Source organism: Tetrao urogallus (assembly GCF_951394365.1).
Source record: "Tetrao urogallus genome assembly, chromosome: 27".
Lineage (NCBI taxonomy): Eukaryota > Metazoa > Chordata > Aves > Galliformes > Phasianidae > Tetrao > Tetrao urogallus.
The window spans coordinates 176010-194807 of record NC_136840.1 but is presented as its reverse complement, the minus strand read 5'-3'; the positions used below and the strand labels follow the sequence as shown (position 1 = coordinate 194807).

The 18798-nt window shown below is 66.6% G+C and overlaps 2 protein-coding genes across 12 annotated transcripts; one reads left to right on the top strand and one right to left on the bottom strand.

Annotated features, from left to right (window-relative positions):
• Nucleotides 1-99: 99 nt before the first annotated feature.
• CAMK2B (calcium/calmodulin dependent protein kinase II beta) lies at nucleotides 100-14548 on the top strand (the record flags this gene model as incomplete). Of its 10 annotated transcripts, none has more annotated exons than XM_079547452.1 (20): nucleotides 100-164; nucleotides 2420-2514; nucleotides 2815-2874; nucleotides 4336-4390; nucleotides 4498-4563; nucleotides 6498-6570; nucleotides 6825-6927; nucleotides 6992-7075; nucleotides 7780-7874; nucleotides 7963-8085; nucleotides 8159-8242; nucleotides 8795-8837; nucleotides 9109-9177; nucleotides 10928-10965; nucleotides 11059-11130; nucleotides 11988-12032; nucleotides 12234-12282; nucleotides 13213-13288; nucleotides 13352-13446; nucleotides 14316-14548. In XM_079547452.1, the coding sequence occupies 20 exons, from the start codon at nucleotides 100-102 to the stop codon at nucleotides 14546-14548; spliced, it is 1623 nt and encodes a 540-aa protein (XP_079403578.1). The 10 variants fall into 10 exon arrangements, with proteins under 10 accessions (XP_079403578.1, XP_079403576.1, XP_079403580.1 ...); XM_079547450.1 differs by having other exon boundaries at nucleotides 10925-10965; XM_079547454.1 differs by lacking the exon at nucleotides 9109-9177.
• A 2081-nt stretch (nucleotides 14549-16629) lies between these two features.
• Nucleotides 16630-18553, bottom strand: YKT6 (YKT6 v-SNARE homolog; the record flags this gene model as incomplete). 2 transcript variants are annotated; one of them, XM_079547436.1, is made up of 7 exons in its annotated part: nucleotides 16630-16665; nucleotides 16883-16984; nucleotides 17070-17135; nucleotides 17206-17310; nucleotides 17409-17509; nucleotides 17669-17751; nucleotides 18450-18553. In XM_079547436.1, 7 exons carry the CDS (start codon nucleotides 18551-18553, stop codon nucleotides 16630-16632), a joined length of 597 nt encoding a protein of 198 aa, XP_079403562.1. The 2 variants fall into 2 exon arrangements, with proteins under 2 accessions (XP_079403562.1, XP_079403563.1); XM_079547437.1 differs by lacking the exon at nucleotides 16883-16984.
• Nucleotides 18554-18798: the final 245 nt, after the last annotated feature.

The window sequence follows — 18798 nt, the reverse complement described above, 5'->3', positions numbered from 1 at the left end:
CGAGCGGAGCCGAGCGGAGCCGAGCGGAGCCGAAGAGGAGCGGACGGAGCGGAGCGGGCGCTCAGAGCGCTCGGCGCGGCGCGGGGCGGCAGCAGCAGCATGGCCACCACCGTGCCCTGCACCCGCTTCACCGACGAGTATCAGCTCTACGAGGAGATCGGCAAGTAAGGGCCGGCGCGGCGCGGCTTTGGGGTCCGCTGTGGGGGGGGTTGGGTCGGGGCCCCCCGCAGCCGTGACGCATTTCGGAGCCGAACACCCGCCCCCCCCGCCCCCCCCACAGGGACCCCAATGTAGAACCGGCCCCCCCCCAGCCCCCCCTCCGGCCCCGCCCGCATCGGGACCGGCCCTGTCCCTCTCCAGCCCCCCCCACCATGGGACCCCCCCGCCGGGGCCCCCCCAGCCGCCCCGCTGCCCCATACCCCATATACCCCATAGCCCCATATACCCCATACCCCCGTATACCGCATAGCCCGCCGTAGCCCCTATAGCCCCCCCGTCCCCATAGCCCCCCCACAGCTTCCCCGCTCCCTGCAGCTCCCCCCCCAACCCCTTAACCCCCCTTATCCTAACCCTAACCCCAGTCCCTACAATCCCCGTATAGCCCCCACAGCCCCCCTAACCTTCCCCATTTCTCCTAGTGCCCCACAGCCCCTTTAGCCCCCTCCAGTCCCTGTGGCCCCTCCCAGTGCCCATAGCCCCCGCAGCCCTATAGGTCCCCCCCCGGCCTCACAGACCCCATCCGTTCCCTGCCCTACAAAGCCCTGACCCCCCCACTTCCATAATGCACCCCCAGCCCTTACACCCCCCCCACCTTCTGCAGATCCCCCACCCCTGCAGACTCCTCTCTGGACCCCCCCAGTTCCTACAGCCCTCAGGTTCCTACAGACCCCTCCTCACTATAAACTCCCCCCACTTTCTATTGACCCCCATTCCTCCCAGACCCTTCAGTTCCTACAGAGCCCCCCCAGTCCTTATAGCCCTCAGGTTCCCATAAAGCCCCCCCTCAAGTCTCCCCACTCCTTCCAGCTGCCCCCAAAGCTCCCAGCCCCCCGGTCCCCATAGCCCAACATTGTGCAGCCCCTTTTCCCTGTCCCCCCTCAATTCCCTGTAACCACCCCCAGATCCCATGCCCTCCCCATTCCCTGCAGCACCCCCTTTTCCTACAACCCCTGGATCCCACAGCTCCCCACCCTTCCCTGCCCTGCTCCCCTTGCTCCCCCACCCCATTTTGCAGCTGTCATCCCTACCGATCCCCCAGATCTCTATAGACCCCCCCTCCCCCAACCTCATCTCCCCTTCAGCCCCCCCATCCTCTCCTGGGCCTTATATAACTCCCCACAGCCCCCCTGATCCATACAAGGCCAATGGGACTCCCCCAGTCCTTAAAGACCCCTGTGAGACCTTTGAGATCCCCTTCCCCCCGAAGACTCTTGGACCCCCCCAAATCCTTAGGGACCCCAATTCTTAAAGACCCCCCCCTCATCCCTTATACCCCCCCCGAGGCCTTTTGGACCCCTGGTACGGGTGGTTCATTTTGGGGGGTCCCTTGGAGGTGCTGGGGGGGGGGGGGGGGTCTGTGCTGCCTCTCCATCCCCAACCCGCAGCCATCCGAGGTTGCCATGGCAACGGGGCTGCCTCCCCATCTCAGTGTCACCGCCAGCGCCACGCGTCCCCCCCCAGCCCTGCAGCCCCCCCTTGGGGAAACTGAGGCACTGGGTGGCTGGGGGGGGGGGGTACAACAATCCCTGTCACCTCCTGTGGCCCTCAGGTGTGTGTGTGGGGGGGGGTCAGACCCTGGGGGGCTCCCAGTGGTGGCAGGGCCTCGGGGACCCCCCCGTGTGTGCGGGGGGGGGGGGCACAGTGAGGACACAGCAGTGGCGACTGTGACCCCTTTGGGTGTCCCCCCCCCCCCCCCATCCCCCGGGGGCTGTGACCCCCATTCAGAGCGCGGTGCCGCCGGGTGGGGGGACATTTGTCCTGGGGGGGGGGGGCACACAGAGCTCGAGCGGTGCTGTGGGGGGAGCGCTGGCGCTGCCGCTGGTGGCCGCATCGCTGTCCCCAATCCTGGGGGGGCCGCTGTCCCTGCGCCCACCCCCACCACCATCCGGGCCACCGCCGTCCCCATGGCAACGTGCTGCGGGTGCCGGCTGCTGCCCACGCCGCCGCGACCCCCCCACTGTGCCACCCGCTCCCCACATTGTCACCACACCGTGCCGTCCCCCCCTCCCCCCCCCAAAATCCCCATAGCTTGGGGGCGTTTGGGGGTGTCCCCCCCCCACCCCCTCCCAAGTGCTGGGGTTCACCCGGCGCTGAGTCACGGCCGTGGGTGCTGAGTCATGGGGAGGGGGTCGGGGGGACTGGGGGGGCCGTGCTGGGGGGTGGGGGGTGGTGACACTGAGCGCGTCCCCATCGTCCCCAGGGGGGCTTTCTCGGTGGTCCGGCGCTGCGTCAAGCTGTGCACCGGCCATGAGTATGCTGCCAAGATCATCAACACCAAGAAGCTCTCAGCCAGAGGTAGGGCCCCCCACGGCCCCCCACGGCCCCACATCCCCTGTGCTGTGACACCGCTGCTGCCCCATGGGGCTGTGCCATCCTGCTCCCATCCTGCTGCCCCACTGGGCCCCGGGTGTGCGTGGATGTGTGAGTGTGAGTGTGAGCAGTGAGTGAGCTGTGTGTGAGTGTGAGTGTGAGCAGTGTGTGAGCAGTGTGTGAGCAGTGTGAGTGTGCACTGAGTGTGAGCAGTGGAGGGGGGCTGAGGGTTGGGCTGGGGGCAGTGACAGCGAGGTGACGGCGGTGGCTCTCGCTGTGCCCCAGACCACCAGAAGCTGGAGAGGGAGGCGCGCATCTGCCGGCTGCTGAAACACTCCAACATTGGTGAGCGGGGTGGGGGCGGCTGGGTGGCGTCTGGGGACACGAGGGTTGGCATCTGGATGCTGCTGGGTGACGCTTATGGGCAATAGGGTGGCACCTGGGAACAGCTGGGTGGCACCTGGGGGTGTGGGGTGGCACCTCGGTACTACAGAGTGACACTAATGGACACCTGGGTGGCGACTGGGGGCAGGCCGGGTGGCAGCTGGGTGGCATTTATGGGTAGCAAGGGACACCTGGGGACAGTTGGGTGGCATTGAGGAAGCTCCTGGGGATGGCTGGGTGGGACCTGGGGGCAGCTGGGTGGCACCCGGGTGACACTTGAGAACAGGCTGGGTGGCATCTGGGTGCTGCTGGGTGACACTTATGGACACCAGGTGGTGCCGGGGGACAGCTGGGTGACACTTATGGGCAGTAGGGTGGCACTTCAGGACGGCTGGGTGGCACCTGGGTGACACTTGGAGATGGGCCGGGTGACATCTGTGTGCTGCTGGGTGGCGTTTATGGACACCAGGTGGCACCTGGGGACAACTGGGTGGCACATAAGGGTGTACAGTGAAACCTTGGTGCTGCTGGGGACATCAGGTGGCACCTGGGGACACCTGACTGGCAACTGGGGGTGCGGGGTGGCACCTCAGTGCTGAGGAGTGGCAGTTATGGACACCTGGGTGGCACCTGGGTGACAATTGGGAGCAGGCTGAGTGGCACCTGAGTGCTGCTGGGCAGCATTTATGGATAGCAGGGGGTGCCTGGGGACAATTGGGCGGCACCTGGAGTCGCAGAGTGGCACCTGGGGGCTGCTGGTGGCATTTATGGACACCAGGGTGGCACCTGGAGACAGGTTGGCAACTGGGGGTGTGGGTGGGGTGGCACTTGGGTGCTGCAGATTGATACTTATGGACACCTGGGTGGCACCTGGGTGACATTTGGGAACAGGCCAGGTGATGCCTGGGGACAGCTGGATGGCACAGGGTGGCACCCGGGGAGAGGCTGGGTGGCACCTGGGGGAGCTGCTGGGGACACCAGGTGGCACCCGGTGGTGAGGGGCAGCACCTGGGGGCTGCTGGGTGACACTTGTGGTCACCAGGGTGGCACTCGGGTCAGCTGGTTGGCACCTGGGTGGCACTTGGGGACAGGCCAGGTGGCACTTGGGTGCTGCTGGGGATCTCTGGGTGGCATCTGGGTGCTGCTGGGTGGCACTTATGGACACCGGGTAGCACCTGGGGACAGCTGGGAACGTACCGGGTGACACCTGGTGGCACTTGGTGACACACGAGGTGCCACCTGAGGAAGTGCTGGGTGACATGTAAGGACACGTGGGTGCTGCTGGGTGCCACGGGGACGCTTTGGGGACACTGAGGGCATGCTGGGTGCTGCTGGGGACGCACCGGGTGCCACCCGCTGGGTGACACGTGGGGGGGGTCGGGCGCCACCCGCCGTCCCCTCAGCCCGTCCCTGTCCCCACAGTGCGGCTCCACGACAGCATCTCGGAGGAGGGCTTCCACTACCTCGTGTTCGACCTGTGAGTGCGGGGCGACCCGGCGGGGGTCCCCAAAAGGGGGGGGGTGGTCCCAGATGGGGTCGGCGACGGGCTGACGGCGCGGTGTCCCCGCGGCGCTGTGCCCGCAGGGTGACGGGCGGGGAGCTGTTCGAGGACATCGTGGCCCGCGAATACTACAGCGAGGCGGACGCCAGGTGAGGCCCCCCGGCCCCGGGCGCTGCGGGGGGGGGGCGCGGGGTGCGGGAGGAGCCGGGACGCCGCGCTGCGGGCCGGGGGCAGCGCCCGTCACCCCCGTTTCCCCGTCCCCCCCTCCGCCCCCCGGCTCCATCCCGCTTCGGGGCCGCCCCGTGTCCCTCACCCCCCCCCCCCCCCCCCGGTGCTGCCCTGTGTGCCGCCGTCTGCCCGTCCCGTGGTCTCTGGGCTTTCACAACATTGTTTCTCCCCTTCTCTCGTTCCCCCCCATCTCCCCCCGTTCCCCCCCCCCCCCCCCCCCCGCTCCCCGGTCCCATCCCCGCTCCTTTGTCCCCCGTCCCCGTTGTCCCCTCCCCCCCGTCTCCCATCACGCGTGGCTCTGTGGTGTCCGTGTGTCCACGTCTCTCTGTCTGTCCCACCGCTGCCCCTCCGCTTGCTGCTCCCCCCCCCCCGTTCCCCACGTTTTGCCTCCTCCGATCCCTTAATCTCCCCCACCGCCTCACTGCCCCACAACCCCACGCCCGCTCCTTTCCCCCCCCCCTGCCCCATAACCCCTCACCTGCCCCCCCGACCTGCTCCCATAACTTCTCCGTACCCCCGGCCCTGCCTTACACCCCCTTATCTGCCCCCAACCCCACACCTGCCGCCCCTGCCCCCCTGCCTTTAAACCCAACCCCCATCCCTGCCCTCCTGCCCCATAAACCCGCCCCATAACCCACCTTATAACCCCTAACCTGCTCCCCTGCCCCCTTCATCCCATACCCGCCCCCTCCCCCCCATCTGCCCCACATGCCCTAACCCACCCCACACCTACTCTATAACCCCAAACCTGCCCCCCCCCGTGCCCCCCATCTCGCCCCATCCCGCCGCCCCCCGCCCCCCGTTTTGTTTTGCAGTCACTGTGTCCATGAGCTATTAGCACGCGTTTCTCACACCCATCACTTTGCCTTTGCGCGCAGGCAGCTTCAGGTCAGTATAAACGGGGAGGGGGTCCGGGGGGGGCTGCGCCCCCCGCCCAGCCGGAGCCTCGCGCTCCCCCTCTCCGCATCCCCAGCTTTGGGGCTTCCTCCTCCTTTCTCCAATTTCCCCCTTGAAAAAGAAAAAGATAAATTTAAACAATCACTTTTTTTTGGTCCCTCTCCGCTCCCCCTCCAAAAGGAATCATTACAAAAGCCCGCAACAATGATAAGCTGTGGGGAGGTCGCCCCCGCTTCCCCCCCCACCCCCCGGTGCCCCATTCACCCCCATTTCAGCTCTCATCTCCCGCTCCTCCCTCTCTTGTCTCGTCTCATTGCCCTCCCGCTCCCTGTCCGTCCTGTCTGGGGGTCCCCAGCGATGGGGGGGGGGCACAGCGGCACCCGGTGTCCCGTCGTCCCCCCCCCAACTTTCCCCCCCCAGCTCTCCTTGGGGTGGGGGGCGCCCGTGTGAGCAGCACAGCATGGCTGAGTGGGTTTGGGGTTGGGGTCAGGGTTATGGTTTGGGGTCAGGGCCACAGGTTAAGGGTTAAGGTCAGGGTTAGGGTGAAGGGTAGGGTCAGTTTGGGTCTGGATTTGGGGTAGGGTCGTGGTACAGATTAGTGTGAACATTAGGGTTATGGTTTGGGGTCAGAGCTTAAGGTCAGGGTGAGAGCTAGGTTTATAGTTTGGGGTCAGGGTTATGATTTGGGGTCAGTGTTAAGGTAATGGTTTAGAGTTAGGGTCAGGGTAAAGGGGTCGAGGTTTGAATCGGGGTTTGGGGTTAGAGTTGTGATTTGAGTTCAGGGTTTAGGGTTAGGGGTTGGGTTAAAGAGTCAGGGTATGGGGTTAGGCTCAGCGTTAGGGCTGTGGTTTGGGGTCAGGGTTAGGCTCGGCATCAGGGTTGGGGGTCGCTGTGCCGCCACAGTAGGGTGGGTCAGGGGCTGGTGGTGCCCGCTGACCCCTGGGCTGTTTGCCTGCAGCCACTGCATCCAGCAGATCCTGGAGGCCGTCCTGCACTGTCACCAAATGGGGGTCGTGCACAGAGACCTCAAGGTGAGTGCGGCTGCTGCGGCCCTCTGCGTCCTGTGGGTCTGCGGCCCTGGGGGCGGGAGGGCACCCTGCCTTACAACACACCGGCCATGGGGTGATGATGCGGGGCAATGATGTGGGGCAACGATGCGGGGTGATGATGTGGGGTGATGGTGTGAGGCGACGATGCGGGGTGATGATGTGGGGTGATGTGGGGCGATGATGTGGGGCGACGATGCGGGGTGATGATGTGGGGCCGCCCCCCATCCCTCCTGCAGCCGGAGAACCTCCTGCTGGCCAGCAAGTGTAAGGGTGCGGCGGTGAAGCTGGCCGACTTTGGGCTGGCCATCGAGGTGCAGGGCGATCAGCAGGCCTGGTTCGGTGAGTGCCCCCCCCCCGGCCCCCCCGCAGCCCCAGCCCCCCGCTCAGCCCCTGCCCCATCCAGGCTTCGCCGGCACACCCGGCTACCTGTCCCCCGAGGTGCTGCGCAAGGAGGCCTACGGCAAACCTGTGGACATCTGGGCCTGCGGTAAGGGCGCTGCGGGACCCCTGCCCTGACCCCGGGACCCCCATCGCCTGCATCCCGTCCCCGTCCCTCCTGTCCCCGCTCCCATCCCCTCTGTCCCGTCCGTCCCATCCTGGTCCCCATCTCCGTCCCCATTCTGGTCCCCATCCTGATCCCACGCTGGTTCCGTCCCAGTCCCCGTACTGGACCCGTTCCACTCTATCCTGGTCCCCACCAGCCTTTATCCTGGTCCCCACCCATGTCCTCAAAGGGATTCCCACCCTGCTCCCATCCCGCTCCCCATCCCGGTTCCGTTCCAGTCGTGACCCCCATCCCAATCCCATCCCCATCCCAATCCCATCCCCATCCCAATCCCAATCCCCATCCCATCCCATCCCATCCCATCCCCATCCCCATCCCATCCCATCCCCATCCCCATCACCATCCCCATCCCCACCCCCATCCCCATCCCACTCCTCACTGACTCCCATCCCAGTCCCTTTCCCAGCTGCTCCCCACCCAGTCCCCGCTCTGATCCCATTGCAGTTCGTCCTGCTCCCAGTCCAGTTTACACTGCTGCCCGCCCCGGTCTCTGCACCGACCCCCATCCCGGTTCCCACACCGCTTCCATCCCAGTCCCCATGTCGATCCCACTGCTGTCTTTGCTGACTCCCCGCCCCCCATCGCTGCCCCCCGCTGCCAGTCGTGCTGACGTCTGTGTGGCACAGGGGTGATCCTCTACATCCTGCTGGTGGGATACCCGCCCTTCTGGGACGAGGACCAGCACAAGCTGTACCAGCAGATCAAGGCGGGCGCCTACGATGTGAGTGCGCCGTCACCCCCGGCCCCCCCTGCAGGGACGGAGGCTCATGGCCGCCCCCTCCCCGCCCCGTCCTGCTGTGTCCCCGCAGTTCCCCTCCCCCGAGTGGGACACGGTCACCCCCGAAGCCAAGAACCTCATCAACCAGATGCTGACCATCAACCCCGCCAAGCGCATCACGGCCCACGAGGCCCTCAAACACCCGTGGGTCTGCGTAAGTGTTGCCCCCCCCCGGCCCACGCCATCCCCGTGGGACGCGCTCCCCGCTGACCCCGCTGTCCCCACAGCAACGCTCCACCGTGGCCTCCATGATGCACAGACAGGAGACGGTGGAGTGCCTGAAGAAGTTCAACGCCCGCAGGAAGCTGAAGGTGGGCCGGGGTCCCATCCCAGCACGTCCCGCTCCGCCCCGCTGTGTCCCCATCCCACCATGGCCGTGTCCCCACACCTTCCCGTGTCCCTCAGCCCCATCCCGGTGCTCTCCCGTCTCCCCCGGTTCCATCCCAGCACGTCCCGGTCCAACTGCAGCCCCATCGCAGGGCTTTGCTGTGTCCCGTATCTCCCACTCCCTCCCTGACCGCATCCCACTGTGTCACCGTGGCACCCCCTTGTGTCCCACGGTCCCCTTTTGGGACGTCCCAGTGCCCAACTTTGTCCCCGGCCCCATCCCACCCATGTCCTGATGCTCCCCATGTCCCAGCGCAGCCGCATCCTGGTGTCACCTGTCTGTGCTGCGGTGTCACCCTGGCCGTGTCACAGTGTCACCTGGCTTTGTTTCAGTCCTCCCCTGCCTTCCCGTGTCCAGCGGTGTCCTGGGTGTCCCTGTGCTTTCCCAGCCGTATCCCCCTGCCACCCTCCACCCCATTACCCCCCGTCCCAACGCCCCCCCGTCCCGGTGCCGCTCTGACCCGCTGCCATTGCAGGGCGCCATCCTCACCACCATGCTGGCCACCCGGAACTTCTCAGGTGAGCCCCCCCCCTCCCGGCCCCGGGACGCCTCGCCACCCCCCGCGTCCCCGGGCCTGGCCCCGCTCGCTGCCGCTCTCTTTCTCTCTTTCCCCCTCCCTCCAAACTCCCCCCACCCCATTTTGACGCCAGGACGGCCGCGCCATGCGGTAACGGGGCTGGGGGGGGGGAAGCCAGGAGGCGACGTGGGGTGACCCCCAGCAGGGCCTCCCGCCCCGTGCCCACCTAACGGGGTCGCTTCCTTTCTCTCCTCTCGCTGCCCGCCCCGCAGTGGGCAGACAGACCACCGCGCCTCCCTCCATGTCGGCCGCCGCGGCCCCCCTGGGGCTGGTGGAACAAGGTAGACGCCGCACGGACCCCCCCCGTGCTGCCCGCTTGCCTCTGGTCCCCCCCACCCCACTCCTCCTCCTCCTCCTCTTCCTCCCCCTCCAGGCTCGGGGTCCCTCCTCGGGAATGGCACCGCACGCATGGGACCCCCCCCCCCCGTCTGCCTGTCCACCTCTCTGCCTGTGTCCCCCCCACCCCCCGGCTGCTCCTGGGGAGGGAGGTGCCTCCCCACCCCCCCCAGCTGGCACACGGTGTCCCTGTCACCGCTTGTGTCCCCACACCGTGGGGCCGTGGGCTGCGGGTGCTCCCTGTGCCACAGTGCTGTGGGACCCAAAAGCCCTCACGTCACCCAGGACCCCACGGCACCCAGGATGCTCACGGTCCTTGGGACCCCCGTGTCACTCAGGACCCCATGGGATATGGCATCCCTATGGCACGTGGGATCCCCGTGTCACCCAGGACCCTGTGTCACCTGGGATCCCCATGGCACATGGGACCCTCGTGGTACCTGGCACCCCTTTGGTACCCAAGACCCCCCTGTGTCACCTGGGACCTTCCATGTCACCAGGGACCCCTGCGGCAGCTGGAAGCCTTGCGGCACCCGGCACCCGTGGTGACACCTGGGACCCCCCATGGCCCCCAGCCCCCTACCGGGACCCACTGTGGCACCCCATGGCCCCCAGCACCCATCGTAGCACCCATCACCCGATGGCACACAGTGGGACGGGGGGGGGGGGGGGTCAGGGAGAATTTCAGAGCCAACCTCCCCCCCCCCCCCCCCCCCACATTTGGGGGTGTGCCGACCCCAAGGCTGCTGCTCCATCCCACAGCATCGCTCTGCTGCAGGGGGGCTGCGCTGCTGCATGGGGGCTGCACCCGTGCATGGGGGAAGCGGTGCCGCTGCATGGGGGGGGGGAGGGGCTTCGTGCAAGCACATGGGAGGGGGCTGCATTGCCGCATGGGGGCTGCATTCCCCTCTGGGGGCTGCGCTGCAGTGTGCCCGCACGGCCCCGTTGCGCTGCAGCCGGTGTTTGTGGTGCCGCGAAACGCTCGGCGGGTCTTAAACCCCCCACAGCCAGCGAGCCCCCCCCGGGGACCCCCCCGATGGCTCTGGTTTAGACCCCGACCCCCAGCGCCGCAGCCCCCAGCCCGCTTCCCGAGGAGGGCCCGCACCCCGGGGACACGGCTGTGCCACGGGGGTGTCCCCGTGTCCCCCCCCGCCCTTCCCCGTCCCCCCCCCCCACCCACCAAATGGGTCCCGCGCTGACCCCCCCCCGGCGCTGCCATCCCCGACACGGCCCGCTGAGGACGGAGCTGAGGACGCCCGCAGGTGACACCGGCGCTGGAGGGGGGGACACAGCGGCGCGCCCCCCCCAGTGCCGCGCGCCCCCCGCCCCACATAGGTCAGGCCAGGAGGGGCGGCCGCCCCACGTCCCGGTGCCCCCCTGCACGGTTTGCGGGGTCCGGGGCCGCCGCCTGCGCTCAGAGACGATTTTTGTGTTTTTCTGTTTTGTTTTTCCCTTTTCCCCCCTTTTTTCCCCACCCCCCCCTTCCTCTCTCTCTCGCCCCTTCTCTCTCTCTCTCTCTCTCTCTCTCTCTCTCTCTCTCTCTCTCTCGCTTTCCTCTCTGCATTGCTCCAAGGTAAGCCAACCCCCGGCCCCCGCTGTGCCCCCCCGGTGCCCCCCCGGGATGGGAGGGGACGGTGGCCCTGTCCCCACGCGGGGACACGCAGCTCTGACCCTCTGCTTTCTCCCCCGCAGCAGCTAAGAGCCTGCTCAACAAGAAGGCTGACGGCGTCAAGGTGAGGGGACGGGGGGGTGGGGGGTGGGGATCACAAAGGGGGTGACCCCCCCTCGAGCTGCCCTCGCTGATCCCCCCACGTCCGTCCCCGCAGCCCCAGACCAACAGCACCAAAGGCAGCGCCGGCGTCACCAGCCCCAAGGGGACGCTGCCGCCCGCAGCGCTGGTAGGTGCCTCCCCCGCACAACTCCCCCCCCCACGCCCCCCTCTCCATCCCTCCATCCCATCGCATCCATCGCCATGCTCGCCAGCGGCACGGCCGGTCACGGAGTGGGGAAGGGGGGAGCGGGGACCCCCCCCAACAGTAAGTGCCTCCCCCGGCAGTCAGTAAGCGCCCCCAAAGCATCGCGGGGCTCACGGCCCCCCCGGCTGCGGTGCAGGATGTGGGCGCAGAGGCAGCTGTGGGGCAGGTGGGTGCGGGAGCGACGCGGGGACAACGCCGGGAGCTGCTGGGGAGAGACGGGGGGGGTCGGGAAGGACGCGGGCGCGGACGTGGGGCGGCACCGGGACCCCGACGGACGGTGGGTGCGGGACGCGTCCCGACCGGCTGCTGGAGGGGAAGAGCGCCGGTCGGCGCGGCGGGGGCCGGGGGCCGGGCGGCTGCGGGACCTGAAGGCGCCAGGTTTGCCCCAGGACGCCGAGGCGAGGTGGGTGCGGAGCGCGGGGCTCTGTGTGGGGCAGAGCAGGGGGTGCAGAGCCCCCCCACCTCCAGGTCAGAGCACTGGGCTCAGGATGTGGGCGCCGTGCCCCCCACACGGTGGGTGCAAGACGTGGCCCCTCCCCCCCTTCCCTTTTTCTCCCCCTCTCCTCGCTCTCTCTCAATTAAACCTTGTCGCTTTGCTGGACTAACGACTCTCTGCTTCTCTCCCCCCCCCCGCCCTCCCCACCCGCTGTGGGTCTGTGCCCCCGTCCGCGTGCCCCCTGCCCCCCCCCCCCCACGCCGCTGTGCTCTGGTCTCTCCTCGCCTCCTTCCTCCCCCTCTCTCCTCCTCCTCCTCCTCTGTCTCTCTTCCTTCTCCTGTAGGAGCCTCAAACTACAGTAATTCATAACCCCGCGGACGGCATTAAGGTATTGCTGCCCCCCTCCGCTTTCCGCCTCCATCCTCCCCCCATCTCCCATCTGTTCGGGGCTGGGGGCTCCCGCTGGTCCCAGGGAGGCGTCACCCCCACGGCTGGGGCGCGTGGTTCCCCCCCTCCTCCCCCCAAAATGGGTGCTGACCCCCCCACCCCTCTGTCTCTCCCCCCGCACTGCTGCCCCCCCCGCCGGCAGGAGTCGTCCGACAGCACCAACACCACCATCGAGGACGAGGACACCAAAGGTGATGGGGATGGGGGAGGGCGTTGGGGGCACTGAGTTGCATTAGAATGGAGCTGGGATGCACTGGAATGGCACTGGGAAGCACTGGGACGAAGCTAGGAGACACTGGGATGTACTGGGATGGAGCCAGGATGCAATGGAATGGCACTGGGGTATACTGGAATGATGCTGGGATGCACTGGAATGGAGCTAGGATGCATTAAGATGCATCAGAATGGCACAGGGATGGAGCTGGGAGATACTAACATGCGTTGGGATGGCATCAAAATGCAATTGGCTGCAGTGAGATGGCATGGGAATGCAGTGGGGCCCTCGGAGGCAGCGCTGGGATGCCTTGGGGTGGCATTGGGATGCGCAGGGTGGAACTGGGGAGTGCTGGGAGGTGACAGAATGGTCCTGCAGTGCACTGGGAAGGGACTGGGATGTACTGAGGTGTGCTGGAATGGCACTGGGGCGCAGCAGGATGGCGCTGAGTGTGACGAGGTGTGCTGGGATGTCCAGTTTGGGTGGCACCGGGGCGCATGGGAAGCAATAGGGCGGTGATGCACTGCACTGGAATGTCAGTGGGGTGCGCAGGGGTGGTGTGGGAGGCACTGAGCCGCACTGGGATGTGCTGGAAGGTCACTGGGGTGGATTTGTTGGCACTGGGACGTCAGTGAGATGCACTGGTCGGAACTGGGATGTGGTGCAATGCGACAGGATGCCACTGGGGTGTCGGAGCGCACTGGGGTGGCAGTGGGAGCAGGGTGTCAGCATCCCCTCTGTGTCCTCGAGGTCCGTGTGTCCATCCCCACGTCCTCATCATCCACACGTCCGGCTCAGGGGTCGGTCTGTCCCCACGCTGTGCGTCCATCCGTGTGTCCTCATGGTCTTTGTGTCCCCCCCCCCCCCCCCCCCTTGGGGCCGTACCGTGACCCCGCTGTCCCCGCAGCCCGCAAGCAGGAGATCATTAAGATCACAGAGCAGCTCATCGAGGCTGTCAACAACGGGGACTTCGAGGCCTATGCGTGAGTGGGGTCGGGGGGGGGGCAGGGCTCGGGGGGGGCTGAGGCTGACGCAGCGCTTTGCAGGAAGATCTGCGACCCGGGGCTCACCTCCTTCGAGCCCGAAGCTCTGGGCAACCTGGTGGAGGGCATGGACTTCCACCGCTTCTACTTCGAGAACCGTGAGTGCCGCTGCTGCCTCTCCTCCTGCCTGCCCGTCCTGCCTTCAGTGCCTGCCTGTCATCCCCCCGTCTCTGTTGTTGTACATCTGCTGCATCCCTGCCTGCATTCTCACCTACGTTCCTTCCCTTTCTGCCTCCCTTCCCTTCCTGCTTCCCTTCCCTTCCTGCCTCCCTTCCCTTCCTGCCTCCCTTCCCTTCCTGCTTCCCCTCTCTTCCTGCCTCCCCTCCCTTCCTGCTTCCCTTCCCTTCCTGCCTCCCTTACCTTCCTGCCTCCCCTCCCTTCCTGCTTCCCTTCCCTTCCTGCCTCCCTTCCCTTCTTGCATCCCTTCCCTTCCTGCTTCCCTTCCCTTCCTGCCTCCCTTCCCTTCCTGCTTCCCCTCTCTTCCTGCCTCCCCTCCCTTCCTGCTTCCCTTCCCTTCCTGCCTCCCTTACCTTCCTGCCTCCCCTCCCTTCCTGCTTCCCTTCCCTTCCTGCCTCCCTTCCCTTCTTGCATCCCTTCCCTTCCTGCTTCCCTTCCCTTCCTGCCTCCCTTCCCTTCCTGCCTCCCTTACCTTCCTGCCTCCCCTCCCTTCCTGCTTCCCTTCCCTTCCTGCCTCCCTTCCCTTCTTGCATCCCTTCCCTTCCTGCCTCCCTTCCCTTCCTGCTTCCCTTCCCTTCCTGCCTCCCTTCCCTTCCTGCCTCCCTTCCCTTCCTGCCTCCCCTCCCTTCCTGCTTCCCTTCCCTTCCTGCCTCCCTTCCCTTCTTGCATCCCCTCCCTTCCTGCCTCCCCTCCCTTCCTGCCTCCCTTCCCTTTACCTGCATCCTGCCCGCCCCTACCTGCATCCCCACACCCCGCCCCGCCGCCCCGCGCTGACGCTGCCGCCCCGCAGTGCTGTCCAAGAACAACAAACCGATCCACACGACCATCCTGAACCCCCACGTCCACGTCATCGGGGAGGACGCGGCGTGCATCGCCTACATCCGCCTCACGCAGTACCTGGACGCGCAGGGCCGCCCGCGCACCAGCCAGTCGGAGGAGACGCGCGTGTGGCACCGCCGCGACGGCAAGTGGCAGAACGTCCACTTCCACGGCTCGGGGGCCCCCGTCGCTCCCCTCCAGTGAAGGTGAGGGCGGCCTGGGGGGGTCCCGCCGCCTCCGGACCCCTCCGAGCGCCCCGGCCCCGTCAGCCCACCCCGAGACCCCCGCCGAGGCCGAGCCGCCGGCCGGGTGCCGCGGTCCCGGAACGCGCGTCCGCATGCCTTGTGCCCCCCCCCCCCAACCCCCCCCGGCCCCTCTCCGCCCGGTGCCTGTGTTTGCAGAAAAAAAAAAGACAAAAAAAAGCCAAAACGACGGGAAACGGTCAAAAATCGCCCCCCTCCCCTTCCCCCACTTCTCCTCCCCACGTTCTTCCTCCCCCAACCACCCGTTGGCACGGAGGGGCCGCCGGAGCACGCGGACGTCCGCGGTGTCCCCCTCCCTCCTCCTCCGTCTGTGCCGGGCTTGGGGGGCTGCCCGGATCCCCCCCCGGCCGTGCTTGTGGAGTTTCGCTGTTGCTGGTGGTGGATGTTGTTCTTTGGACTCCGCTTTCGCTCCTTCCCTCCCCGGGTCCCTGTACATAGAGAGAGCTCTTTATTTTTGAATTCCCGCGGGAGCAGCCGGTGTCGTTCCCCCCCCCACCCGACCCCCACCCACTGCTCCCCGCCCGTAGCTCTGCCCCACAAGTGTGGGGCGCGCCGAGGGTTGGGGGCCAGGAGTTCCGTAATTTGGAGGGGGGGGGAGGAGGGGGTCCGGCCCTAAGGGCGGGGAGGGGGCGGGGGCTCGGGGCCGACCCAGCACCCAGGCAGCGGCGCAAGCACTTTAGACTAAGAGAAGGGGTCTCTTAGGGGGCACAGGCTGCTGCCCCCCCCCGCATCCGACCCGGCCTCCGGGGGTCACCGCTCTGGGGGGGGAGGGGGGGGCATCGCCCCACGCCCCCCCCCCCCACGTCCCCATCCCGCACCCGTTGTCGCTGGGGCTGTTTGTGGCTGTGGCCGTGGGTCGGGGGGGTTCGGGGGGGCGGGGGTTTATTTTCTGCATGCACTTTGCGCGGGAGCACCTGGAGCGCTAACGCTGTATGTCAGGAGCTGAGCTGAGCTGTTTCTGTCCCATGAATGCTGGTGGATCGTTGCCGAATTTTCTCCCCTCTCCTTTCCACTTTTCTCTCGTTCTTTTCCATCCCTCCCCCTCCCCCCCCCCCAGCATTTCCCCCCTTCCCTCCTCGGACCCCTTCGTCTTTTCTTTCTGAGCCTTGTAAGTGTAAAAGATGACTGATTTCGTTTTTGTCTCGGGAAAAAAAAACTGCAAATAAATTATGAGGAAAAACAACTGTTGACAAGGAAATCCCGGTGGATGCTGCGGAGCGACCGCGCGCTGCTGCCCGGCCTTTTCCTGTAGGGCCGCCCCCTCGTGCTGCCCCCCCCCCCGCCCCCAGCCTCACATCCCAGCCCCGGACGCCCAAGCAGAGCTGAGCTACAAACCGTCAAAGACAACTTTATGGGCCAGCATGGAAACAACAGGCAACACCGATCACACTACATCCCGAGCGAAAGCTTTGCCCTTCCCGAGGAGTGGGGCTGGAGGCTGAGACCCCCCCTGGCTGCCATGGGTGGGGCGACGAGCGGGGAGCCCCACGCCCGTCCCCGCCGCTTCCCCACGCCCCAAACCTGCCCGCAGGGGCCAGGCAGGAAGTGGGGGTTCGGACCCATTCCAAAGGTGACAGCCCCCACCAGCGCCATGCTGCAGGGCTTCCTGTGCAGTGCCACGTCCCCTGGGTGCCTCCCTGCCCCCACGGCCCCTGGTTCTGCTGGAGGAAGGGGGCAGAACGCAGCACGGAGCCCCCAGCCCGCCGCAGACCAGAGAAACCCATCTCCCCTCCCTCCTCCCCCCCCCTGCAGCAGCCCCATAAAAGCCCCCCTGCTCCCCGCACAGCCCTGCAGGGGGGCCCGGCTCCTCTCTCCCCATCCCACGGCCGAGGCACTCGCTGGTGTGACAGGCGTCATGGCGGGGCACGGCGCTCCCCCGGCACAGGGGCCGCTGAGTCCAGTTTTTGGGTAAGGCTGCGGCCCAGGAGCTCGCGGGGTTCTGCTTTCAGTCCTGGGAGCGGCCGAGATCCGAACGGGAGCGAAGGCCCCGGTGAGCTGGAGCAGGAGAGCCCCGGCTCCGGGTCACATAATCTCACAGCACGAGTTCTGCTTTCGGGCCTGCAAAGGTGGAGGAAATGGCCTGAGCGCACCCCCAGCCGTGGGCTGACCTCGGCCTGACAGCTCAGCTCGTGTCCAAACCCGCAGCCGTGAGGTTCGGCTCCTCTGGAGGGGTCAAGGAGCTCCATGGCCACAGCTGGGAAGCTGAGCTCCTCGCTGCCCTCATCCCATCCCACAGCTCACAGGGAAACCCCCCGGCGAAGCAAAGCGCACTCACGGTCTTGTAGAAGGCTTTGGACTGCACGCCGAGCACCTCAGATTTGGACACCAGATCATCCAGCTTCTCCCCTCGCTCCAGCAGTGACTCCATAGTGTTGTGCTGCCAAAAGGAAGCGGTGCTGATGGCACGGAGCTCCCATGACAGAGCAGAGGGGAGCAGGGACGGGCAGCGGCTGCAGCCTCACCAGGATTATTTTGGTCTCGTCCAGCTCTGCCTGCACTCTGGTCATCGGGTCGGCATCACGGGGGTTCTGGGAGAGGAGAGAGCAGCGTCAGCGCAGCAGCGATGCGCACAGCAGCCCGGAAGCCCGGGCCCCATACCTGGTATTTGCTGAGGTATCCATCCAGAGCTGCATAGCTGATGGTGGCAGGAGACCCCGAGGGCCAGTCTGCCCTGCTCACCTGCCTGGAGAACTCCTCCAGGACCTGCGTGTGAGGGAGCGGGGTTTGTTCCCCCGGCACAGAGCTGGCAGACCCCCAGGAAGGCCCCGAGGTGACACACAAGTCCCGCCTGCAGCGCTCACCTTGTCCAGCAAAGTGAAGCACACCCGTGACGGGTATTCGTTGTCGGCGATCACCACGCCGGCCAGCCCGTCACTGCGCACGTGGACGTGGCACAGGTAGTCTGGGCAGAGAGGGCGGTTGGGGGGGTCCGGAGCCCCTCAGTGCTCCAGGAGGGAGCTCAGCTCCGCAGTGCGGGCAGGACTCCAGGGCTGGACCTGCTCTGCTCCAGCCCGCCCAGCACGGGGAGGGGAGGCGCGGTTGGAGGAGGCACAGCGCTCACCTTGCTCCTTGACCGAGGCCCTGCTGCCCAGCTCCGAGCGCTCCACGATCAGCTGGCTGGTGAAGGTCATGAATTCCTGCACGCTGTGAGCACAAAACGCCGGCTCTCACCGACCCAGGAGCGTGGCCCCGCGGGGCTGTGGGGCACAGGCTAGCCCCGGCCCATCCCCATGGCCCCTCTTCCCCTCCCACAGCTCCACTGAGACACTGGTGGGTTTTGTGCCGGGATTTCTCAGGGCATTTTCCCCCAGCACAGGCACAGCCCTTCTGCAGCAAATGTCTGCATTCGGTAAAGAGCCACGATAAGCAGCAGTGGGCTCTGCACATCACTTCACTGTGCTCAATCCGCCTTCGAGTGCATGTGTGACAGGGCTGCCCCGACTCCCCCTTTCCCCTCACTTATTTGGCCCAAAGAATGGTTTTTTAAGATGGTTTTACTTAAAAGCATCTCCCTCTATCGCTGCAATTGCAGAACCAGACGCGCCAGAGGCTCCAACAAACCCTCAGCGTGGACAGGGCTGGGAATTGGAGCGCTGTGAGCGAGCAGCCCAGCAGCTCCGCTCCTGCCCCATCCCACAGGGCTCTGAGCCCTCCCAAACTCCGGGCTGAACCGGCCGGTCCTGAGCGGGCAGCGCCCAGCAGGGAGACAAAGCAGGTTGTAATGAGAAGGCAGTGAGATGTAATGAGAAGGCAGTGAGATGTAATGAGAAGGCAGTGCCTCCTGTGTGGGAGCAGAACGCGGCCCCACGCGCCCTGGGGACGCAGGGGGGTCAGGGGCTCACCTGGACCGCTGGAAGAAGTTGAAGGTGGAGACATCGGAGGCGGCCTTCAGCAGCTGCACGCGGGCCTCGCCCTTGTACAGCACGCTCAGGCTGTACAGCCTCATGGCGGGCGCTGCGGGCAGAGCGGGGCGCTGAGCGGCGTCCTGTGGGCAAGGGGACCACGGGGACCCTGCCAGCACCATGCTTGGACCCACAGGGCACATCCGGCCCAGACCAGAAGCCCATGGGGACGCAAGGAAACCTCACTGAGCACAGCAAGACAACACTGGGACCCACTGGGACACCGTTGGGCACACCAAACACAACAGGGACCCCATAGGGACCAACCAGCACTCCACAAGGACTCCAC